Here is a 21,470-nt window from a genome sequence, read left to right as displayed (position 1 = left end):
GACCCTGCTAGCTACAGGTCTCCAACTAGACTCTGCACCACTGATCACCACTCTCTGGGCCCTGCCATCCAGCCAGTTCCTAATCCACCTCACTGTCCACTCATCTATCCCACACTTCCGGAGCTTGCCCAGGAGGATATTGTGAGGGACGGTGTCAAAAGCCTTGGTGAAGTCGAGATAGACGACATCCACCGCTCTCTCCTCGTCTATCCAGCCGGTCATTTCATCATAGAAGGCTATCAGGTTAGTCAAGCAAGATTTCCCCTTGGTGAATCCATGCTGACTACTCTTGAGCACCTTCTTGTCCTCCATGTGCCTGGAGACAACGGCCGGTATGAGCCGTTCCATCACTTTTCCGGGGACGGAGGTGAGGCTCACTGGCCTGTAGTTGCCTGGGTCCTCCTTCTTGCCTTTTTTGAAGACTGGCGTGACATTGGCCTTCTTCCAGTCTTCCGGCACCTCCCCTGTTCTCCAGGATCTTTCAAAGATGATGGAGAGCGGCTTAGATATGACCTCTGCCAGCTCACGCAGCACTCTGAGGTGCATCCCATCAGGACCCATGGATTTGTGGGTATCGAGGTTCCTTAGGTGCTCTCTGACCCAATCTTCCTCTACGCAGGGTAGGTCTTCCTCTCCACCAGCTTCTTCTCTTGTCCCTAGGGCCTGGGGCTCTAATGGGCTGCCCTTGGTAAACACCGAAGCAAAGAAGGCATTCAGCAACTCTGCTTTTTCTGTGTTATTTGTAACCAGGGTGCCCATCCCGTCTGCCAGCGGACCCACGTTTTCCCTGATTTTCCTTTTGCTGTTAATGTATTTAAAGAAATTTTTCTTGTTATTTTTAACGTCCCTTGCCAGATTGCGTTCCAACCGTGCCTTAGCTTTCCTCGTCGCATCTCTGCATTCCCTGACTACGTTCCTGTATTTCTCCCATGGGACCTGTCCTTTTTTGCACATTCTGTATACCGCTGCCTTCTGCTTGAGCATTGCCACAAGCTCCCTGCTCCTCCACACAGGTCTCCTGCCCCCTCTGCCTGCCTTCCTACACACAGGGATGCACTGTTGCTGGGCGTGGAGGAAGTGCCGCTTGAAAACTAACCAGCTCTCTTGGGCCCCCCTGCCTTCTAGAGCTCTAGCCTATGGGATCCTACCGAGGAGGTCTCTGAAGAGGCTAAAGTTGGCCCTCCTGAAGTCCATGATTGCAAGGCTGCTTACAGCCCTGCCTCCTCCTCATTGAATCCTGAACTCCACCAACTCATGGTCACTGCAGCCGAGGCTACCCCCCACCTTAACATCTCCTACTAGGCCCTCCCTATTTGATAGCACGAGGTCCAGTAGCCCACCTCTCCTCGTCGACTCCTCCACAACCTGCGTCAAAAAGTTATCGTCGACGCTCTGCAGGAACCTCCAGGACTGCTTGTGCCTGGCTGTGTTGTCCTTCCAGTTGATGTCGGGGTAGTTGAAGTCCCCCATGAGAACCAGGGCCTGTGACCGTGAGGCAATATCCAGCTGCCTACAGAAGGCCTCATCAACCTCCTCGTCTTGTCCAGGTGGCCTGTAGCAGACACCCACCACAGTGTCTCCCACATTAGCCTGCCCTCTAATCCTTACCCACAAACTCTCAACTCGCTCATCCTCCACTCCCAGGTTGAGCTCCATGCATTCCAATTGCTCTCTCACATAAAGAGCAACTCCACCACCTCGCCTTCCCAGCCTGTCCTTCCTAAAGAGCACATAGCCTTCCATGGCAGCGCTCCAGTCGTGCGAGCTATCCCACCACGTCTCTGTGATACCAATAAGATCATGACGCTGGGACCGCACACACATCTCCAGTTCATCCTGCTTATTCCCCTTGCTTCGCGCATTGGTGTACAGGCATTTCAGGGAAGCAACAGAGGCCACAGGTTTCCCAGGAGGGGTGAAAGAGGACCCTCCGTGATCATTTCCTATCCTCCCTTCCCCACTAGCATACTCCCACTGGACGCCATCTGACCTAGGCTGCGCGGTACTGCTTGCCATGTCTGTGTGACACTCCCCTTCCCCCTTCTTGCCTAGTTTAAAGCCCTCCTAACCAGGTTGGCCAGCCTTTTGGCAAAGAGACGTGTGCCCCTCTTGCTGAGATGGGTCCCATCATTCCCCACTAGCTGGTGGTCATCAAACAGAGTCCCATGGTCATAGAAGCCAAAACCCTGTTGCCAAGCCCAGCGGCGCAGCCAGTTGTTAAGATGCCATATCCGCCTTCTCCTCCTTGAATCCATTCCCCTCGTTGACAGAATAGAGGAGAACACTACCTGGGCACCCGTACCTTTGATGGCCATCCCTAGGGCTCTGAAGTCTTGCTTGATATCCCTCATTTTCCCCACGGCATCATTAGCGCCCACATGAAACAATACTAGAGGATAATAGTCCGACTCCTGAACAATCCTTGGGAGCCTTTCTGTAACATCCTTTATTTTGGCCCCTGGCAAGCAGCAGACCTCTCTGGATGAGGGGTCCGGTCTACATATCGGTGCCTCCGTGCCCTGTAGCGTGGAGTCACCCACGACGATCACCCGCCGCTTCTTCCGGGTGCTCCTTTTCTCTTTAGGGGGAGCAGCCTTGCAGCATGGACCAGACTGCCTCTCTGGAGAGAGCCCCCTAGATGGGCCTTGGTTCAAGGCCTCCTCTGTCTGATCCACAAGTTCCAGGGCCTCGCACCTGTTGAATGTGGTTACAGGTGGAGGTGAGGTGGGCCGTGGAGGGGATCTTCTGCCACCTCGAGTGGGGACGCGTTTCCATTGTTGATTGTCCCTGGATACTGTTAATTCTGCCCGCTCTGCCCTAGGGCAAGAGGGCACTGGATTTTCTGACGGAACCGGGGGGTTCTCAGGGTGGCTTTCCTGGGAAGACTGCAGGATGCAGCTCCACCAGTCTATTTCTCTTTCACATTCCCTGATGGCCCTCAGCCGTTCTACCTCCTCCTTTAGCTCCGCCACCAGGCCGAGCAGGTCATCCACCTGCTCACACCTAAGGCAGACGGTGTTTTCGCCACTCCCTGGTAACGTGGAGAGGCTCAGACATTCCCCGCAGCCAGAAACCTGGACCGCTGCATGTTTCTGTGGCGGTTCCGTCTGGGTCGCCACAGTCTTCCTGGTGGAAGCTCTCTGCCGAGTGGAGACCATGGCTTTACCTGATCTCCCGCGCCAGATATTTGGACATCTGTCAGGGTTCGACTCCAAAAATCTGGGAATGCTCAATGACTGTGTGAACAGTACACTCACACTGTAGCTGCCCTTCAAAGTTAAAGAGCTAATTAGGAGTTAAAGAATGCGGTACGCAGGATGTCCCAGCAATGTGTGCAAGCTACAATGTGTGCGTTGACAAGCTACAAAAAAAAAAAAGTCTCGATTAGAAGAATCCCATTCATTTGGAACAGTAATGTATGTTGCAATTCAAGGATGGTTTCCAAGTAAGTGAGAAGTCAGTGCTTATCTGGTGGCCACTTCAGTTACATCCCCAAGAGAAAGATCTCTATCCCCCATACCAGAGAAGCCCCCTCTTCCACTGAGGGGGAACGAGGCTGCTCACGCTGGAGTCCTCATTTAGGAACTTGAGGTACAGGCTTCGAGTTCCATTGCACAGATCCCGGTTTCTGTCTGTATCACTATGGCAGGTAATATTTAACGGCTAACCGCACAGTATCAGCTATATACATGGCTTGTAAGGCAGTGTTGGACAGGAGCAGGTGCCATTAAAGACTTGCAACCTCACTGCAAAAAGAGAGGTGACCTTCCTTATCAGGGATAGTGACATCAGTAACAGAGCCTGTTTTGAGCGTGTTATTGGTATATATGGAGCACAAATAGCACTGTAATCCACAGCCAACTGCACGCTCCTTTGATCAAATACAAGCTTTGCTATTTTTCCTCCCGCTAAGGCATACAGCACACATGCAGAAGTGGAGGGAAAAAATCTTCATTTAATCATCTTATGGAAGTATTCTGCTGCTGCTCAGTAGCATAAGAGCACCTGGGCCCTTCTGGTGAACTTCTTCCTGCCTTGATTCTACAGGTAGTAAAATCCAGACTCTTCATGAAGGGCACATATCAATATACAAACTAACAGCTCCACCCTACTCATGCACTTCAAACATGTAATGGCAATCTATACAATGAGTGTGGTTGGGAATTATATTTTTTTGCATGGTTCTGCTTTTCTGCTCAGTTCAGTTGAGCAAATACCGTCAACCCGTAAATGGGGATTTTTGTGAAACGAAACATGACTTTCTACTAATGATAGTAACTGGCAGCGTTGGCAAATCTGCAACAAGTAGCAGATTTACAATCACAGGGCACCACTGAAAAAGAGAAAGTTGCGCGACAACCACACTAACAGCGACGGTGCTCTTTCTTGGGGAGCTGCAGCCCCTCCTCCGTGCGCTGCAGCCCCACGTCTAGGAGCCCTCTGTGGCGCGTGGCAGCGTCACCCCGCGGCGTCACCCCGCCGCCCTGTGACGCCCTCGCCGCGGCTGTTGCGCCTGGCGCCGTCGCCGCGCGGCCTCAGAGCTGCGGCCGCCACTGCCGGAGCGACGGTCGGCGCGTGCCTCGCTGGGAGCCTCGCTGCGTCCCGGCCCTCGGAGCGCGCCTCTGCTCCCGGCGCGGGGGCTCCGAGCCCGCGACCCCCGCTCCCGCAGCCCGCCGGGGCTCAGCCCCGCCGCAGCTGTCCCGGCCGCGGCCCCTGCTCGGGGCTCGGCTCCTCTGCCCCGCCCGAGGCGGGGCCGTCTCTCTGGCCGTGTCCGCGTCCGCGCCGCAGCATGAAGAGGTTCCTGGCGCTCTTCGGCAGGGGGCAGAGGGCGGCGCCGCCCGGCGGCGCTTCCCTGGCCTGCGTGGGCGCTCGCTACGAGCTTCGCGAGGAGGAGCTGAGCGAGCCGCACCGGGCGGCTGCCCGCGGAGACCTGGCTGCGCTGCGGCGGCTGCCGAGACGCGGCCTCGACGGGCGCGACAAGGCGAAGCGGTGAGGGGGGCGGCGCCGGCCGGGGCTTTGCCGGCTCTTAGCGAGGGCCTGCCCAGGCGTGGAGGGCGCGTGTGCGCCGGGGGGGGAAGGCCGGGTGGCAGGCCCTGCCCCACCAGCACCGCCCAAGGCTGCTGTGCTGCTCTTGGGAAGCCCGTGTCCCCGGCGCGCGGCACTGTGTTGGCACGCAAGCGGTGCTGGCGCACGCTGGAGGGTCCCTTGGCGGAGGCTGGAGGTGGCCAAGCCAAGCCTTGGTGGTCCTTGCCGGGCAGCGTGGGTGGTGCTGTTGGAGGCAGCGGGCGGTCGCGTGGGCAGAGGGATGGAGGGCAGCCGCTTGCGCCCGGCAGCGTGGGGCTGTGTGGCCAGACTCGTGTGCCTGGGCGCGGGAGCCCCTTTGCAGGGAAGCAGGTGCAGAGCTGCGGGAAGCGGGAACTGCGTGGGGTGGGGGTGGCTGCTGCCGTTGGTGCAGGAAGGAGCGACTCTTTGTAAGCTGGCTTTGTGGCTCCGGACAGCGGTGGCCCTAGGCCCGGGACAGAGGCAGGAGCGGTGGGTGCAGCTCGGCGTGTGTGTGCTTGTTAATGGAATGTGTTGCCTTTGTAGGACACCCCTGCATCTGGCTTGCGCTAATGGGCACTCGGAGATCGTGTCCTATTTAGTAGAGAAGAAGTGCAAGCTCGATGCGCGGGACAGCTACAAGAGATCTCCACTGCTGAAGGTACGTGGAGCACGGGAGAACTGTTGAGGGAGGGCTTCCAAGTTCCACCCCGAGCGCTGCGTCTCTGGGGTGATGCGTGACGTGGGGACAGGTGGAGACTGTGTTGTGATTGGCGCAGAATGGGCCCGCGTTGCCTCCTCTGGGAAAGTCGGGGTTGTTTTCTGAGGTTGGCCGGCTGTGGGAGCACTGAGGGATGGAAACGTAGTTGCTGGAAAGGCTTCCTTTTCTTTGCTGTGTTGCTTGCAGGCAGTGCAGTGCCAGCAAGAAGAATGCGTGGCCATTCTGCTGGCGCATGGTGCCAGGCCTAATCTTGCTGATGTTACCGGCAACACTGCCCTTCACCTGGCTGTCCTTGGTCGTAGCACCTCTCTAGCAGGGCAGCTACTGGAGCACAATGCCCTTCTTGAGGCTCAGGATAAGGTAAGCGTAGAACGTGGGTGAGGCTGCTCTTGGAAAGAGAGAGTGGCTTCCCGTGCCTGTTTGGTTCTGACTGGGGGCGGTTTATGCTTGCAGATGGGCTGCACGCCCCTTGCCCTTGCTGTGTCCGGTCGTCACGGCGAGATGGTGGAGTTCCTGCTTCAAAAAGGAGCTAATGTGCACGCTCGAGACCAGTCTGCCAGGTGAAGGGCTTGTCCAAAGAGCGTGTCCGGAGGCCCCCTGCTTTCCCAGTTGTCCTGTGCTTCCATGTAGCTGCCTTTGCTTTGCTTTGCTTTTCCCACAGCTCTGGCTGTGGGAAAGGGGGAAGCAATTGTTGTGGGAGCAAATAGGGCTGAAAAGCATGCGAGTGAAATGTCTGTGTTGGCTCCTAGCTTTCCTCTCCTCTTTCGGGTGTTCTAGGACCCCTTTAATGCGGGCTGCTTCGACTGGGGACAGGAGCATCCTAGAAATTCTTCTTCGCCACGGTGCTGACCTTTCCCAGAAAGATGTTGCTGGGTGGACGGCGGAGGAATATGCTAGGAGTTTTCGACATGCTCGGTAAGTGCTTGAGGTGACCGTTAGAGTTGTTAAGATGTGTGAATGTCCGTGTTGGCTTATGGGCGCCCTTGTTAAGGTTTACTGATGTGTGGAGACGTCTGTAGAAGCAGGGCAAAAGGGCATGATGTGGTACCTATTGTGTCGAGTGTGAATTGGGACAGGTGTGCTCACATATGTGTAACTAGCCACCGTGTGTCACCTTGCCAGTTGGCTCTGAGTAGGCGTAGCGTGGAGAAACAATGGCTCGGTGTGTCCTAGAAGAGCCGTGTACAAGGATGCCGTTGGTTTTGGTGCCAGTCCTTCCTTTCTTCCTGTCCGTAGTGTTAGTGAAGAGCTGGCAGAGTGCGCGCAGAGAGCACGTGCAGGCGGCCCAGTAGGCCTGGCAGTACTCAGCTCGCCTCCCGGAGCAGGAGCTGCTGCCTTTACATCGGGTGCCTGTGCTGCGGCCAGCGGAGGTAGGATCCTTGAGCACGGAGGAACTGATGGGGCTCTGCGTGTGGCGTGCGCGTGTGCATGTGTGTGTGGTGCGAGTAGCTGAGCACTTCATTAGCTTCCTATCCCGTCAGCGCCCCGCAGCGTTTGCTAACTGTCTGCTCCCCAAGCGTATTTGTCCCATGCTAGTATTTTGTTGAGGAAGCTTAGAGGAAATGTAAGGGCAGTGTTGATTTTCTTTGCTAATGTCCTTTGAGGGGAGGGGGTTAGAATCCAGTAGGGTGCGAGATGTCCAGGGTTGGGGCCTGCTGTTGTTCCTGCTGTCTTGCGTGACTGTTCCCCTGCAGCGTGGCCTGTTAGTTGCTTGTGGGCAGTGTTGACTTCTGAAGGTCTGACATGCTAAGAATTAATCGTGTCAATAAATATTTTCGCAGTGGGAGAGGAGCTTTCCCGCGAATGCTTTGTAAGGTGAGGCTTGAACAACGGCTTTCCGCCAATCCTTTCCCGTGCCTCAGAAGAGGAGAGCCTGGAGAGAGACACGGTCCTTTTTGTCTTCACTTTTCAAGCATTCAAGACATTGATGATGAGGAGAGTGAGGAGAACTCTATTCCTGCCTCCGAATTAGAAAGACGCCGTTTAGCTGCCAAGGTGAAGTGGCCCAAGAGGCAGAATTTCTCTGGAATGAGTGAGTGGTTTGGAGGGCTGAGCTGTGTGGAGTTGAGCGAAAGGGCGTTTGCAGTGCGGTGGCTTTTCTCCTGCAAGGCCGTCTCCTGCCTGGCCCCCCTTCTCCTGCTGTGAGCTATTTCCTCCAAGCCTGGTAGCTGTGACAGGGCGTGCAGCAGCCTGGTGGTCGGGGGCAGAAGAGCACTAGGTGACAAGAGAAATGACCGCATAGTGTTGATGTGCGTGAGATTTCTAGAGAATAAAAGCTGATGAGCTCCTAGATTACCTGTTCCTTTGTCCTGCAGACCTTGCGCTCAGTTTCCAGGAACAAAGGGGTGATAGAATTCTGACTGATAACGGGAGAAAGGCATTTATTGTTCAAAGCGTGCTGAGATGCTTCATCCCCTGGCTCTCCTGTCCTCCTTGTGAGGTTCCTCAAGGGTCCTCAGCAGGGAGCTCCTGTAGCGGGTGTTTTTTTCTCCTGGCACATGCGAATGGCATTCCAGGCTCGCGTGTGACTGATCTCCCACTGCCCGTTTCCCCTCTCATGGTCTCTTTTTATTTTTGCTGTTTCTCCTGCAGAAGAGATGTTTGGCACTGGGACTGTGCAGTGATTCTGAGGATTCCGAGGATGATGCTGGAAGGCACCCTGCAGTGCTGGAGATGCAGGCAAGATTTCCTTCTTCCCCTGGTCGCCCTCTTGTCAGTGATCTTTGAGAGAGTGTCGCAGATGCCGTCTGCGAAGAGCTACTGCAGCACAGTGAGATGTGCTAGTGGTTTGAAGAGTGCGCGTGAGGAAAGGGAAGGAGGCTGGACTAAGGCTGTGGGAGGAGCAGGCAGCTGTTGCTTGTCCTGGGTGTAAAGAAGGGGGAGATGGGGAGCGTGCTTGTGTGTGTCGCCGTGTTGTTGAAGCTGGGGTCAGAGTGTGTCTAGGCCGTGCTTGTGAGGGGCAGAGCAGCATGTCTGTGATGCTGGGTATTGCTCTCTGCCCAAAGGCATTCCTGTGGGAAACCTGCAGGCCTTCCTTGCAGCAGACAAGAGAGAAGTCTCCTGTGCAGTTAGCCAGGGATATGAAGTATTTAGCAAAGGGTGGGTGACCGGTGCAGAAGATGCTTCTTTCTGTTCTTTGCAACTCTTTCTTTTTTTTTTTTTTTTTTTCCCTGACCTCTGTTAGGAAGCATCACCCGAAAAGGATGGAGAGGGAGGTGCCGGTGGTCCTCAGGATAAAGATGCTGCAGGATCAGTGGCTGGTGAGAAAGGTGAGTTAGTAAACATGGATCCCGCCGTGTGTTTGCTCGTTGGGGCTTGCCTGATGGAGGAGAGCAGCAGAGTGAAAGAAGCACTCATGGTGTGCCATTCCTTATTTCCCTTGCAGATGTTTCCTTGGCAGCGGGAGCGGAGCAGGAGGAATACGGAGACCCCGTCTTGGATTCTGAGGTGCTTTCTGTTGGTTTTTGTTGTTGCAGAGGAGCGGGGGAAAGGGTGTGTGTGCTCCTGCATACCTGAATGTAGGTGAACGTAGGCTCAGACCGTGTCCAGGCTGCACTTCTGAGGGCCTCTATTTCAGAGGAACAGCGTGTCTGTGACACTGGGTACTGCTGTGCGCTGAAACATCCTCCTAAGGGAGGAGTGCAGGCCTTGTAAAAGAAAAGTCAGAACATTTTCCCCTGTCCAAGTACAGAGAAGAGAAGTATGTTGCCAGGTGTCCTTTCCTGTGCAGCGGGTTCTTCTTTCTGTTTCTTCCAACTCTTTTGGCTGGCCTCTTTCAGGAGGAATCACCTGCACGGGATGGGGAGGAAACAGCGGGTGATCCTCAAGTAGCAAATGCTGCAGCAGCCCTCCCTGATGTTAGAGGTGAGTTCAGAAGCGTTGCGCTCCTGTGCTTGTTTGCTCCTTGTGCTGAGTCAGTGAATGCCAGTGATGACCTGCTGATGAGATGGGAAAGCCCCTAATTCTGCCCTTGCCAGCAAATGCCAGGGCAGAGGGAACGTCAGCTGAGGGAGATGTTGTGTGGTAGTGCTGGAGTGCAAGGAGCACTGTTTCTTGGTGACTCACTGCGCATGCGAGGATATTTTGTGTAGTGCTTTGAGGGTCCCTCCTTTGTGATGCAAACGGACTGTGGGTGCCAGACTCTGGAGCGCAAGTTTGGGAGAGCAGCTGCCCACAAGGCTCCGTCCTCCAGGCCTCGGGCATTGCAGAGCCGCGTTTGGATGCTCGCTGCCCCTCTGTTGGGTGTTGGTTGTAGCTGTGTGAACTGTCATGCTGGGCTTGGGCAGCTTGTGCTGCAAAGAAGGCAGGGGAAGGGGTGAGAACACAGTGGTGTGGCTGAGAGTGAGGATGCTCTTGAGTGACGCTGATTTATTTTCTTTTTTTTAAAAACACTCTAGTAGAAGCATTATCTGTCCCTTGGCTGTGGGTGTTGCGTGATGGAGGAGAGCAGCAGAGTGAGAGAAGCACTCATGGTGTGTCCTTCCTAATTTCCCTTGCAGATGTTCCATCGGCAGCAGGAGCAGAGCCGGAGGAGGACAAGGATTCTCCTTGGGATGCTGAGGTGCTTTCCATGGGGGGCACTGTGGTTTTGCTGTGGGGGGATCCTCTTAGGAGGTTGCTCTGGGTGTGGGCCCAGCACTGAGGAGGCTCTGCTCCTTCTTTGGCTACTCCTGCCATATGTTTGTTCCTGCGAACTAGAGCAGCTTATCTGTGTGCATGCTGCTCCACAAGGCTTGTGAGGAAGCAGGGTCTGGGAATGTCTGAGCTCTCATAGCAAGTGGCGCTTGCATGGGATTCATAGTGCAATACTGAAAGGTCCAGATTCTGGCTCTGCAAGTGCTTGCTGCGATTGCTGCTTCTTTGCCAAAGTATCCATTAAAAGGACAGTGTATGGAATCCTGCAGCCAACTAAGAAGGCCGACAGCAATAATGTGGGTTTTGTCTTGGAGCCCTTTTTTGGGTCAAAAAGTGCAAGGGGGGAAAGAGCAGGAATTGGACTAAGGTTTCTGAAAAGCAGGCAACTGTTGGTTTTCATTGGTACAAAGGAGGAGGGAAAGGGTGTGCGTGCTCCTGCATATGGGAATGCGGGTGAAGGCAGCTGAGGCTGTGCACAGGCTGCACTTGTGAGGGTCTCTTCAGAAGCAGAACAGCACATCCGTGTCATTGGGTACTGCTGTCTACTCAAACATCTTCTCAAGGGAGGAGTTGCAAGCCTCAAAGAAAGGAAGTCATAACATTTTCCCTGTGTGGGTACAGAGAAGTAGCTTGCAAGGTGTCAGCTGCCTGCAGAGGGAGTGCTTCTTTCTGTTCTTTGCAAGTCTTTTGGCTGGCCTCTTTCAGGATGAAGCTCCTGCAAGGGATGGAGAGGAGGCCGCTGATGGTCCTCAGGACACAGATGCTGCAGGAGCCACAGCTTGTGTGCGAGGTGAGTTAAAGCCCCCATTGAAGCCCACGTCTTGTTTGGTGGCTGTGAGCGCCAATGCATGGAAACGGTGACGTGACTGTGAGACGGGACAGCCCCGATTCTGCCCTTGCCAGCAAATGCCAGGGCAGAGGGAACGTCAGCCGAGGGAGACGTTGTGTGGTAGTGCTGGAGTGCAAGGAGCACTGTTTCTTGGTGACTCGCTGCACGTGCGAGGATATTTTGTGTAGTGCTTTGAGGGTCCCTCCTTTGCGATGCGAATGGAGGAGAGCAGCAGAGTGAGAGAAGCACTCATGGTGTGTCCTTCCTTATTTCCCTTGCAGATGTTCCATTGGCAGTAGGAGCAGAGCCGGAGGAGGACAACGATTCTCCTTGGGATTCTGAGGTGCTTTCCATGGGGGCAGAGTGGTTTTCCTGTGGGGGGATCCTCTTAGGAGGTTGCTCTGGGTGTGGGCCCAGCACTGAGGAGGCTCTGCTCCTTCTTTGGCTACTCCTGCCATACGTTTGTTCCTGCGAACTAGAGCAGCTTATCTGTGTGCAAGCTGCTCCATGAGGCTTGTGAGGAAGCAGGGTCTGGGAATGTCTCTGTGAGCTCTCATAGCAAGTGCCCTACTAGAAGTGCATGGTGCGTGCTCCAAGCTTTTTCTTCCTCTGTGTGTGACTATTTCATTAGGATAGTATTGGAGAGCTGGGTGAGGAGCTTGCTGATGCTCCTAAAAAGCCGTCGCTGCCAGAAACCTTGCTGGCAGCTGCCCCACGTTGTCACCAGGACGTGGAGGAAGAGCAAGGGCAGCTGCAGAAGGAGTTGGCCAGGGTTAAAGGCAAGGTAGGCAAATGCCATAACAACTGTAATGATGGTAACAGCGCTGCTTTTCCCCCGTAAATGATGAGAAGGACAAGGCAGCATTCTGAGCACAGGTACAAGTGGGATGTGATCAAGTCATTAATTCTATGCTGCCGTAACCCATGAGGGCAGTGGAGCCTTGAGCAGAACGACATGCTCTTCTTCGTGTGCTGTGCTGTGCAGGCACTGTAGTTTGAGACGTGCAGAAAGCGCTCTTTTCCCTTGTCGGTCGGAGCCTGCTGCTTGCAGGAAATCGGGATGGGGACAGGAGAGGCCAGCAGGAAAGAGGGTGAAGCAAAAGGGTTCGGGAGATTTGAGTTGGGAGTCAAAGCAGTCAACTTGTGTGTATGATGCTGAAGATGAAGCTGAGTACCATGGGTCCTGGTTTGACAGTTGCAGGAATCGGAAGAGCGGCGTCTTCAGGCTGAGCGGAGTGTTGAGGAGTTGAAGAGAGCCCTGGCAGAGAAGCAAAGCGAAGCAGCGGCCGCTTCCCAGCAAGAACAAGACCGTGCCTCCCTGCTATTCACCATAAGGCTCTTGAGGGAAAAAGCTGGACGGTGAGGAAGTGCCAGAGTGAAACAAGGCTTTGCTTTGTGGGCTGGTGTAAAGGCAACAGGATTACCTTGCTGCATCACAGCAACGGAATATGGGCCTTGGAGGGAGGCTTTTGCTTGAGATGTTGTTAGTCCACAGTGTGGAGTGGGTGTGTGTGCTCTTTGGGTTCCCATACTGAGCCCTGTGTTTCCTTTGAAGGCTGGAGCTTGAAAAAACGGGGCTGGAGGTGACAGCGCGACAACAGACTGCGAAGATGGAAGCTCTTCAGAAGGAGCTGCACAGCTCTGCCTCTGTAAGCGACTCCTGCCCTTTCCTTTTCACGAGCTCCTGAGCCTACTCGTGTGTGTATGTGGGGCCAGCTAGAGAAGAGATTTTCCTGGGGAGCCCAGGGGAGAGCGTTTGTGGCAGTGTGCAGGTGATCGGCTGCTGGTTCCTTCCGAGGCTTTCTGGTCTTGGGCGTTTTCACGGGGTCCGTGCTGCATCTTCCTTAAGCCCGTCTGAGGGGAGGCTTTGGTACTGCTGTGCTGCTTGGAATGTGTGCCGCTCTCAGTGAGGAGAAACTGCTTAGGCTCTGCAGAATGACTTTGCTTTGGCACGCTGGTGCGTGCTGTTTTCTGTGAAGTGCTGAAGAGGAGTCCCTGTGGTATCATTTGCAGAACTGTGTGCGATGCTGCCTTGGAATTTGTAGGTGTCCCAGGTTCAGTGATTGAGAGCGGCTGGGGAAGGCGCTTTCATCTGCGGGCTGCGTGAAGCCAGGGATTTTGGTGCCTTCTCTAGCGAGCGAGGGTGCTCTGTGCCGTGCCGTGTCCCTGGAGTTGTTTCTAGTTAGGGCTGGTTTTAGTTTGGTTTACGATGGGGCGGCCTTTGAGTGTCCCATGGAAGGGGAAGCTCCTCTTGCCCGTGTTCATTGCTGCCTCTTCATACTCCGCATGGTTCTGTCTTTCTCCCTGAAGGGAATGGCTCAGGCAATGGTTGCTAACAATTTGGGAGTCTTCTCTGCATATCACAGAAATATTTGCAAGTGATGAGAGAGAGCAGGATCTGTAGTAGAAAATCAATGAGTGCAAGAAGGCATTTCTGTACTAAGCCTAAAGGTTGAGCAAGTAAGACCCAGGAGCCAGCGGGAAGGAGTGAAATATTTAGGGGACAAGGAAAGTTTGAATGAAGATCTTGAAACAGAGCTGAAAGTAAACGAGGGAGCTTTAAGAGAAACTGTTCTGCAATGCAATGCACAGCTGAACGTGAAGGACAGAGTGGTCAGTACTGTCCCCCAACCTGGAGCAGCCAAGGGAAAGCAAAGATAGATGAGGGGCAGAAATTGATTCATTCTGCTCACACTTGGGCTCCGCTCTTCAGGAACTTGAACATCATGAGGCATTGAGAAGCGTTGTTGAGCCAAGATAACTGTAATGACACCAAAAGAATGAAGTGAGGCCCCATGTGAGGCAAATGCTTTTGGTTCTGCTTGAGGGCCTGTGCAAGCTGAAGTAAGCAAATCAATGTATGATAAGACAAGAATCTATGCAGGAAAGATTGGCTCAGCTCAGCTCCTTTTGCTCAGCTCTTTTTATTTGTTGCACAAGTAGAAGATGTGCAGAACAAGGCAGGTCATCAGAGAGGAAGTAGTGAGGGCTGTCCAGGAGAGTATTAATGATCTTGTCAAGAAACTCAGCGCTGACCCTGAAAAGCAAGCCTACCTGAAGGAGGGGAGAGACAAGGGATCCCGTGCCAAATGTCCTGACTTAAGAGAAGGAGCCTTTCCATATGAGACTGACAAAGTAGAAAAAGAGGACAAGAGACCTCTCTTTTTTGTAAAGGAGTATAAAGAACAAGTAAAGATTTGTCAGTTCTTGAAATAATTGTACTTTTCTGAAGGCCCCAGGTATACGCTGCATGCGTGGGAATGCACCGTGCAGGGTTTGGTCTGCTTTGTGGTGTTTCTCTTGCAATTTTGGAGGGTTTTGGCAAAGAGGAGGAAAGGCTGCAATGCGAGCAGAGATCAGAGGATGATAGCCCAGTCTAAACTGTGGTCTAAAACTCTTCAGGATTTTTCTTTTCATTTCTTCCACCTAATCCTTTTGGTGTCACAGCGGGCGAGTCTTTTTATTTGATGTCCATCTGTTGCACTGGTGACACAAAGGAGTGTTTCAAAAGCAGGAAGCACCCAGTGTGCAAGAGCTGAGAAGAGGAGACGCAGGGAAGTGAAGTGATTGGGGAAGGAGGGGAGAGTATGCTGAGGAAAACTGCTGCTAAGGAGGCCTGAGAGGAGGAGCGGGATCAAGCTGACTGTAGCTGAGTGGAGAGAGGCAAAGGAAGGGAAGGAGAAGAGCTGACAAGAGACTGTGGACAGAGTGCCAAGCAAAGGCCAAAGAGGGTTCTTTGGTCTTCTGATGAGAAAGGCTCAATTCTCCATAAGTTGGTATGGAAAGTGAAGAGCATCAGTATTGTGCAGGTGTTTGTTAATCTCTGTGTGTGTGGAGGGCTCTAAGGGGGCTGCAGTTGCTCAGGAAGCTGGTTTTGCTCACAGCTTTTTCTTCCCCCTCTCCTGGTGCGGTCCTATTTCTTCCTCTGAGGCTTGGCAAAAGATGACCCAAGCGAGAGAATGACTGCTTGGCAAATCAGTCCAAGTATCTGCCTACAAATGGACACGGTGCCCAAGTATGCACTGTGCTGCTCTGCAGAGTGTCATAGTAGTCATTTGGGGAGCTACTTCTAGAGACAGTTGTATAATGTAGCAGGAAAAAGCAAACGCACAGTGCATGATGCAAGGCTTTTCTTGCGATGCGTGTAATTATTTCATCAGGGCAGGGTCAGAGAGCTGGAGCAGGAGCTTGCCGATGCCCGCAGAAAGCAGGCGCTGTCCCAAGCCTCGCTGGAAGCTGCCACACGTGCTCGCCGGGAGCTGCAAGAAGAGAAAATGCAGTTGCAAAAGGAGTTGGGCAGGGTTAAAGGCAAGGTAGGCAAAGGCTGTGACTACCCCGAGGACCCTGACAACCCGGTTTTCCCCTGTAACCAAGGAAAAAGCACAGGGCACTATTCTGAGAACAGGTGCCAGGGGGACGTGAGCAAGTCAGTCCATAAACCCTGTTGTAACCTGTGAGGTCGGTGAAAGCTTGAACCTAATGACCTGCGCCACTTCCTGTGGTGTGTGGGGTCCTGTAGTTTGGGACCTGCAGAACCTGCTGTTTTCCCTTGCCAGTGGGCGCTGATACGGTGGTAGTTCTTAAGGCTGCTCCTAGGAAACCAAGATGGGGATGGGAGAGGCCAGTATGAAAGAGGACAAAGCAACAGGGCTTTTCAGAGGTGACCTGCGAGTGCAAGCAGGTGGCTTGACTGTATGAAGAGGAAGCTGACTAGCGTGGGTCCTGGTTTGACAGTTGCAGGAGTTGGAAGAGCAACTTCTCCAGTCTGAGCAAAGTGTTCAGGATTTGAAGAGAGCCCTGTCAGAAAAGCAAAGGGAAGCATTGGCTCTTTCTCAGCAACTGCAAGAATGTGAGAAGGCCCGCTTGGAAATGGAGAGCCTAAAACTGCTGGAAGAAAAAGTGGAAAGGTAAGGAGTTGCCACAGTGAAACCAGGCTGTGCTTTGTGGGATGGTGTAAAGGCAAGGGTGTAAAGGGTTAGCTTGCTGCTTGGCAGCTAGCAAATATGGGATTTGGAGGGAGGTTTTTGCTTGAGATGTTGTTAGTCCACAGTTTGGAGTGGGTATCTGTGCTCTGTTGGGTTCCCATACTGAGACCTATGTTTCCTTTGAAGGCTCGAACTTGAGAATGGGAGGCTGGAAGGCAGAGCTCAACAACAGACAGCTAAATTCGAAGCTCTTCAGAAAGAGCTGCACAAGCTGCACAGCTCTGCCTCTGTAAGCTACTCCTAAGCTTTCATTTTCACAGGATCTGATATGAAGCCCTGGCTTTGTGGATCACAGTCGTGTGTGCAGTCAAATAACACCACGTGCATCTGAGCAGAGTGCTGGCATTTTCTTAAACATAGATGCACGTCTGTGTTTATGTGCTGTTCCAAGAAGAACAGTACTTGGCCATTTTTAACTCATAGGAAGCCACGAGCTAAAAGAAGAGATGGCAAAGCTTAGCTGTTCCCAGTGGACAGAGAGCAGACCTCAGCTGTGCAGAGGCGCACTGGTGTGGCCAAAATACGTTATGTTTAGGTTCCCTCTGAAGCCTGAAGCAGCTCTGTAATGTAAGAGCAAAGAAGGGAAAGTGGAATCTGTGGTCCAAGCCTTTTCTTCCTGTGCATGTAACTATGTCCACAGGCCACGGCCAGACAACTGGAGCAGGAGCTTGCTGAGGCTCGTAGAAAGCAGCTGATGTCAGAAGCCTCTCTGGAAGCTGCCACCCGTGTTTGCAAGGACCTGGAGGAAGAGAAAGGGCAGTTGCTAAAAGAGTTGGACAGGCTTAAAGGCAAGGTAGGCAAAAAGAGTAACTACTTTAATGAGCCTGACAAGGTTGTTTTTCCCCTGCAAATGATGAACAAGCAGAGGGCAGTATTCTGAGAAGAGGTGCCAGGGGCACGTGAGCAAGTCAGTCACTACAGCCTGTCGTAACCCGTGAAGGCAGTGGAAGTTTGGACCAAATGACCTGCTCTTCCTCCTCCACCGGGCAGGGTGCTGCAGTGTGAAAGCTGCAGAAAGCAGCATCCCTCCTTGCTAGATGGGGGTCTGCACTGTCCATGTGAAGCAGCATCTCAGGCAGGTGCTCTGAATGGTCGCGCAGGCTGAGCCTGCACTGGGCCTCACGTCCACACGGGAGATCGAAGGGCCTCAAAGTGACTGACTTGCCTGGTGTAATAGCCCCGGTGCCTAAGGTTGGCAGGGTCTTTGCTGTGCGCTTCCTGTGTCCTCCCTTGGACAAAGGGGAGTGTAGTTCCTTGGAAAGGCCCTGACCAATCTGTGGCACGTACGGGTGTTCTTGCCTTTGTTTAGGCAAAGGAGGGTGTCCACTCCCGGAGAAACGGTGGAGATCCTGGCTTCTTGGCTTGGGGCCTTTTTGCATTCTCTGCCCTTTTCCTTCCCAAGAAGGAAGGAACCTGCATTCTACTCTGAAGTTTTGGGCCACTTGCTCTGTTTAGGGACTGTCTCTGCACCATTAGTGTAAGAATAAGGTAGAGGTGCCTGCACAGTGTTGGAATTGCAGCCTCCCCGTTTGGCCATGGGTGGACTTTGCAACTAATGCTTCCCACGGAGGAGTGACCGCCCGGACGCCAGGAGCGTCACAAGTCCCAGAAGGAAGAGGATTGGTGTTGGGGCGGTTTTGGGGACTGCTTGTAGGAAGACAAGGTGGGGATGGAAGAAAGAGGCTAGTAGGAAAGAGGGCAAAGCAAGAGGATTTGGGAGAGATGAGTTGGGAGTCAAAGCACTTGACTTGTCTGTATGCAAACGCAGCTGAGTACCGTGGGGGCTGGTTTGACAGTTGCAGGAGTCGGAAGAGCAGCGTCTTCAGACTGCGCGTTGCGTTGAGGAGTTGCAGGCGGCCCTGTCAGAAAAGCAGAGGGAAGCAATGTCCTCTTCGAAGCAACTGCAAGACCTTGTGGAAGCCTCCTTGGAAAGAGTTAGCCTAAAGCACCTGGAAGAAAGAGTGGGGCGGTAAGGAAGCGGCACGGTGAAGCAAGGCTTTGCCTTCCGGGGTGGTGTAAAAGCAAGAGGAGGAGCTGGCTGCATCGCAGCAAGCCCATCCAGAATTTGGAGGGCTGTTACTTCACAGTGCTGTCTCCCTGTGTTTCCTTTCAAGGCTTGAGCTTGAAAACGTGAGGCTGGAAGGCAGAAGTGACCAACACACGGCTCGAATTGAAGCCCTGCAGAAAGAGCTGCACAGCTCTGCCACTGTAGGCTACTCCTAAGCTTTCTTCTTCCTGAGCTCCTGAGCCTAGCTGTGTGTGTATGTGGGGACTTGTGGGAAGAGGTTTTCCTGGGGAGCCTAGGGGAACATCATTTCCGACAGTCCACAGGGGATCAGCTCTAGTTTGTCCCTTTCCAAGGCCTTCTGGTGTTGAGAGTTTCCCTGGCTACTGTGCAGCCTTAGCACTGTGCGAGGAGAGGCTTTGACACTCATGCGCTGCTTTGAGCGTCTGCTGCTTTTTAGCAGTGCTGGTGCTTAAGCCCTCAGGCAGTAGCACTTGTTGCTGTCCTAAGAGCGAGTTAGCTCGTGGAATCGCTTTGGTGCCAAGCAAAGCCCAAAGCGGCATCCTCAGGCTGTGACAAGGGAGACTTCATTGCCAAACCTCTGACACCTTTCCTGTTTACTGACTGTGGATTCCTTGGCTCGAAGGTGTCGTTCCATAAAGTAACTCCGAAAACTGCCGAAGGCCAAGGTGCAGCTGCTAAAGCAATGCCACAGGCCTAGGCAGTGTTGTGTGCTTGGGCCGAGTTAGGAGACAAGTCCTTAATGAAGGAGAACTGCTCCAGGGCTCAAACTGGGGGTAGATTGTAAAGGAGTAGTGAGATGGAGAAATGTTGGTGGCATTTCCCTTTGCTAATACCCCTTGAATGAGGTGCGAGCATGAGTCCAGAAAGCATCAGTGTGGCTTTTTTGTTCCATAGGTTCATAAGAGCCTGGAAGATCTGCTCTCTGCCTTACGGACAAGGCACGTGCCTTTGAAAGAAGACAAATATCAGCAGGTACATCAAGGGTTGCTTGACTTCCCTCTTCCAGTCGATGATTTCTCCTGCCTACTGATTGCAGCTGATTCCCCTGAAGCTTTAAGTTAAGCTCTGCTGTCCACTGATGTGGATAGCTAAGTACCACCTGCTGGTGCCAGGGGGACAGAGGAAGCTGTTTCTCAGGCTCTTTTGCACCTTTCTCCCCAGAGCCCCTCGTAGCAGGTGGCCTTCAGTTTTGAGGGATGCAGGGCAGGGCAATTGTGGCTGCCCCTAGGCTAGCATAGAGAGACATCCTGCAAGTTCTTTGTGAGGAACACCCTGTGCAGCTGGTGCTTACGCATGGCGTTACTGAGCTGTGTATGCCCTTTCTCCTTCCTGTGTGGAAAGTGTGAGAGTGAAGAAAAGGCAGAGAAGGAGGAGGCAGAGAAGAAACAAGCAGCAGAAGCCCAGCTGGAGGAAGCAGTGAAGAAAAGCATGGAACTGCAGAAAGAATGCAGCAGGTATGGCTTTTTAGCATTTAGCATTTTATCGGTTAAGCTGGGAGTCAAGGTTGCTTTAATTGATGCTGAGACAATGGTTTGTGAGCAACTTCAAGGGGAATGCTTTCTTTTTTTTTTTTTTCCTATGGCTTTTCTAAGTCACTCCCTAAATGGCTGTGCAGGTCCAAGAGGCTTCTGGAGAAAGCTCTGAAGAAACTAAGGACCTACGAGAGGCGCGAGAGTGAGTCCCAGTTGAGTTTACAGGAGAAACTGAAGGACGCACCTTCTGGAGGGGGCAGCGAAGAGGCCCTATTAAGAACAAAGGTGAGCTGTGGTCTGCTTGTTTCTGTATGTTTGTTCTGGAAAGTTCTTGGAAAGAATCTGCCACGTTGATCCAGAGCGAATAGGGCTTCTTCCTCCACGGCTGAGAAAGCCGCTTTCTGGAGCGGTGTTCACAAAGTCAGGCAGTGCTGACTGTGAGGCAAGCCTGGAAGACCGCTGGCAGCCCCACTGCATGCAGAACACCCCACATGATGTATGTTCCTGAGGAAAGGAGAAGGAGGATATGTGGATATGTGATCTCCTGGGAGTGTATGAGTCGCTCCCTGAAGAAGAACCCTGGTGCTTTGGAACTTGTCCTCAGGGGTGCAAAACTCCTAGCCATTATTGGCTAGGGGACTGCTGGAGTTAACCTGAGAAGGGTGGGAAACTTGAGGTGGTCTTCTGAGACACCTTTAAAAGAGGTGGTTCTTTTAGCAGAGGAGCATGGCTTTCACTTGGTTTTAAAACTGAGTGAGCTGGTGACAAACAGTCTCAGCACCCAGCCTGCCTGGTTTGCAAAGGACTGCGTATGCTTAAGCCTCTCTGCCTGTCCCTTGGCTGTGTGCAGGTGCATGAACTTTGCAACCGGCTCTCTGCAGAGCAGAGAAACTCGAGGCAGCTCAAGAAAGCAAACGAAGGTTTGCGAGAAGAGCTGACTTGCATGCATGGGAGCCAGGCAAAGCTGCGGAAGAGGAAGCGGCAGCTGGAAGAAGAGGTGGCTGCCCTCAGGTGCCATGTAGAGACCAGCACGCCAGATCTCAGCCACATCAAAGACTATAAAAGAGGGATTGAAGAAAAGGCCGAGCGAGAACTAAGGAAAAAACTACGGGAAGTCAATCTCTTTCTGCAGGTAACGTACTTGGCAATGGCATGCTCAGTCCATTTGTGCCTTGTCCTTCATCTATTCTGTACCGCTGTCCTTTTTCAGTGTTTCCTGCTTGTGCTGGTCAGGGCTGTGGGCTCATGGGCTCTTTATATCTGGAGGAGTCTGTTGAAGGCCATGAGCTTGTGGAATGCTTGTCCTCAGCCATTTTGTGCATCATCATCTTTACGCACATTAGTCCCTGGAGAATCGGGGAACTGCATTAAGAGAAGGGGCTAGTGTCTTGGTGAGAGAGAGGTGACTTCTTAGTCCGAGCTTTGATTGGAAACCAAAATACATAAAGGTTGTGCTAAGAGCAGGTTTCCATCTGTGAACAGAAAGCGCTGTGTAACGTGGTGCTTCTGGCTTTGGCCGTGGATTCTTGAGGGCAGTGAGGAGGCGCCTGAGTAAGGCTGTGCTCTTCCAAGGGGGTGTGTGGAAACTGTCGTCAGGTGTCGGGGGAAAGTTCTTCTTCCCTGGAGGCTGAAATCACACAATCTGCTTCAGACACAGGCAGCCACCCAGGAGCAGGTGGAACAAAGAAGAGCCACTGCTGAAGCTTCCCTGGTAGGGCAACTACAGCAGAAAATCAGGGATTTGGAAAATGAATTGGCT

The 21,470-nt window shown here is 53.1% G+C and overlaps 1 protein-coding gene across 1 annotated transcript; it reads left to right on the top strand.

Moving 5' to 3' along the window:
* The first annotated feature begins 4,789 nt into the window (after nucleotides 1-4,789).
* On the top strand, nucleotides 4,790-21,241 carry LOC148596017 (uncharacterized). The gene is made up of 8 exons (XM_088534399.1): nucleotides 4,790-4,989; nucleotides 5,587-5,701; nucleotides 5,948-6,121; nucleotides 6,215-6,321; nucleotides 6,539-6,676; nucleotides 19,855-19,996; nucleotides 20,562-20,843; nucleotides 21,194-21,241. Exons 1-8 carry the CDS (start codon nucleotides 4,790-4,792, stop codon nucleotides 21,239-21,241), a joined length of 1,206 nt encoding a protein of 401 aa, XP_088390525.1.
* Nucleotides 21,242-21,470: the final 229 nt, after the last annotated feature.

Source organism: Tinamus guttatus, unplaced genomic scaffold, assembly GCF_059628265.1.
Source record: "Tinamus guttatus ecotype Peru unplaced genomic scaffold, ASM5962826v1 Tinamus_guttatus_pri_ptg000035l, whole genome shotgun sequence".
NCBI lineage: Eukaryota > Metazoa > Chordata > Aves > Tinamiformes > Tinamidae > Tinamus > Tinamus guttatus.
This window is presented reverse-complemented; position numbering and strand designations above follow the sequence as displayed.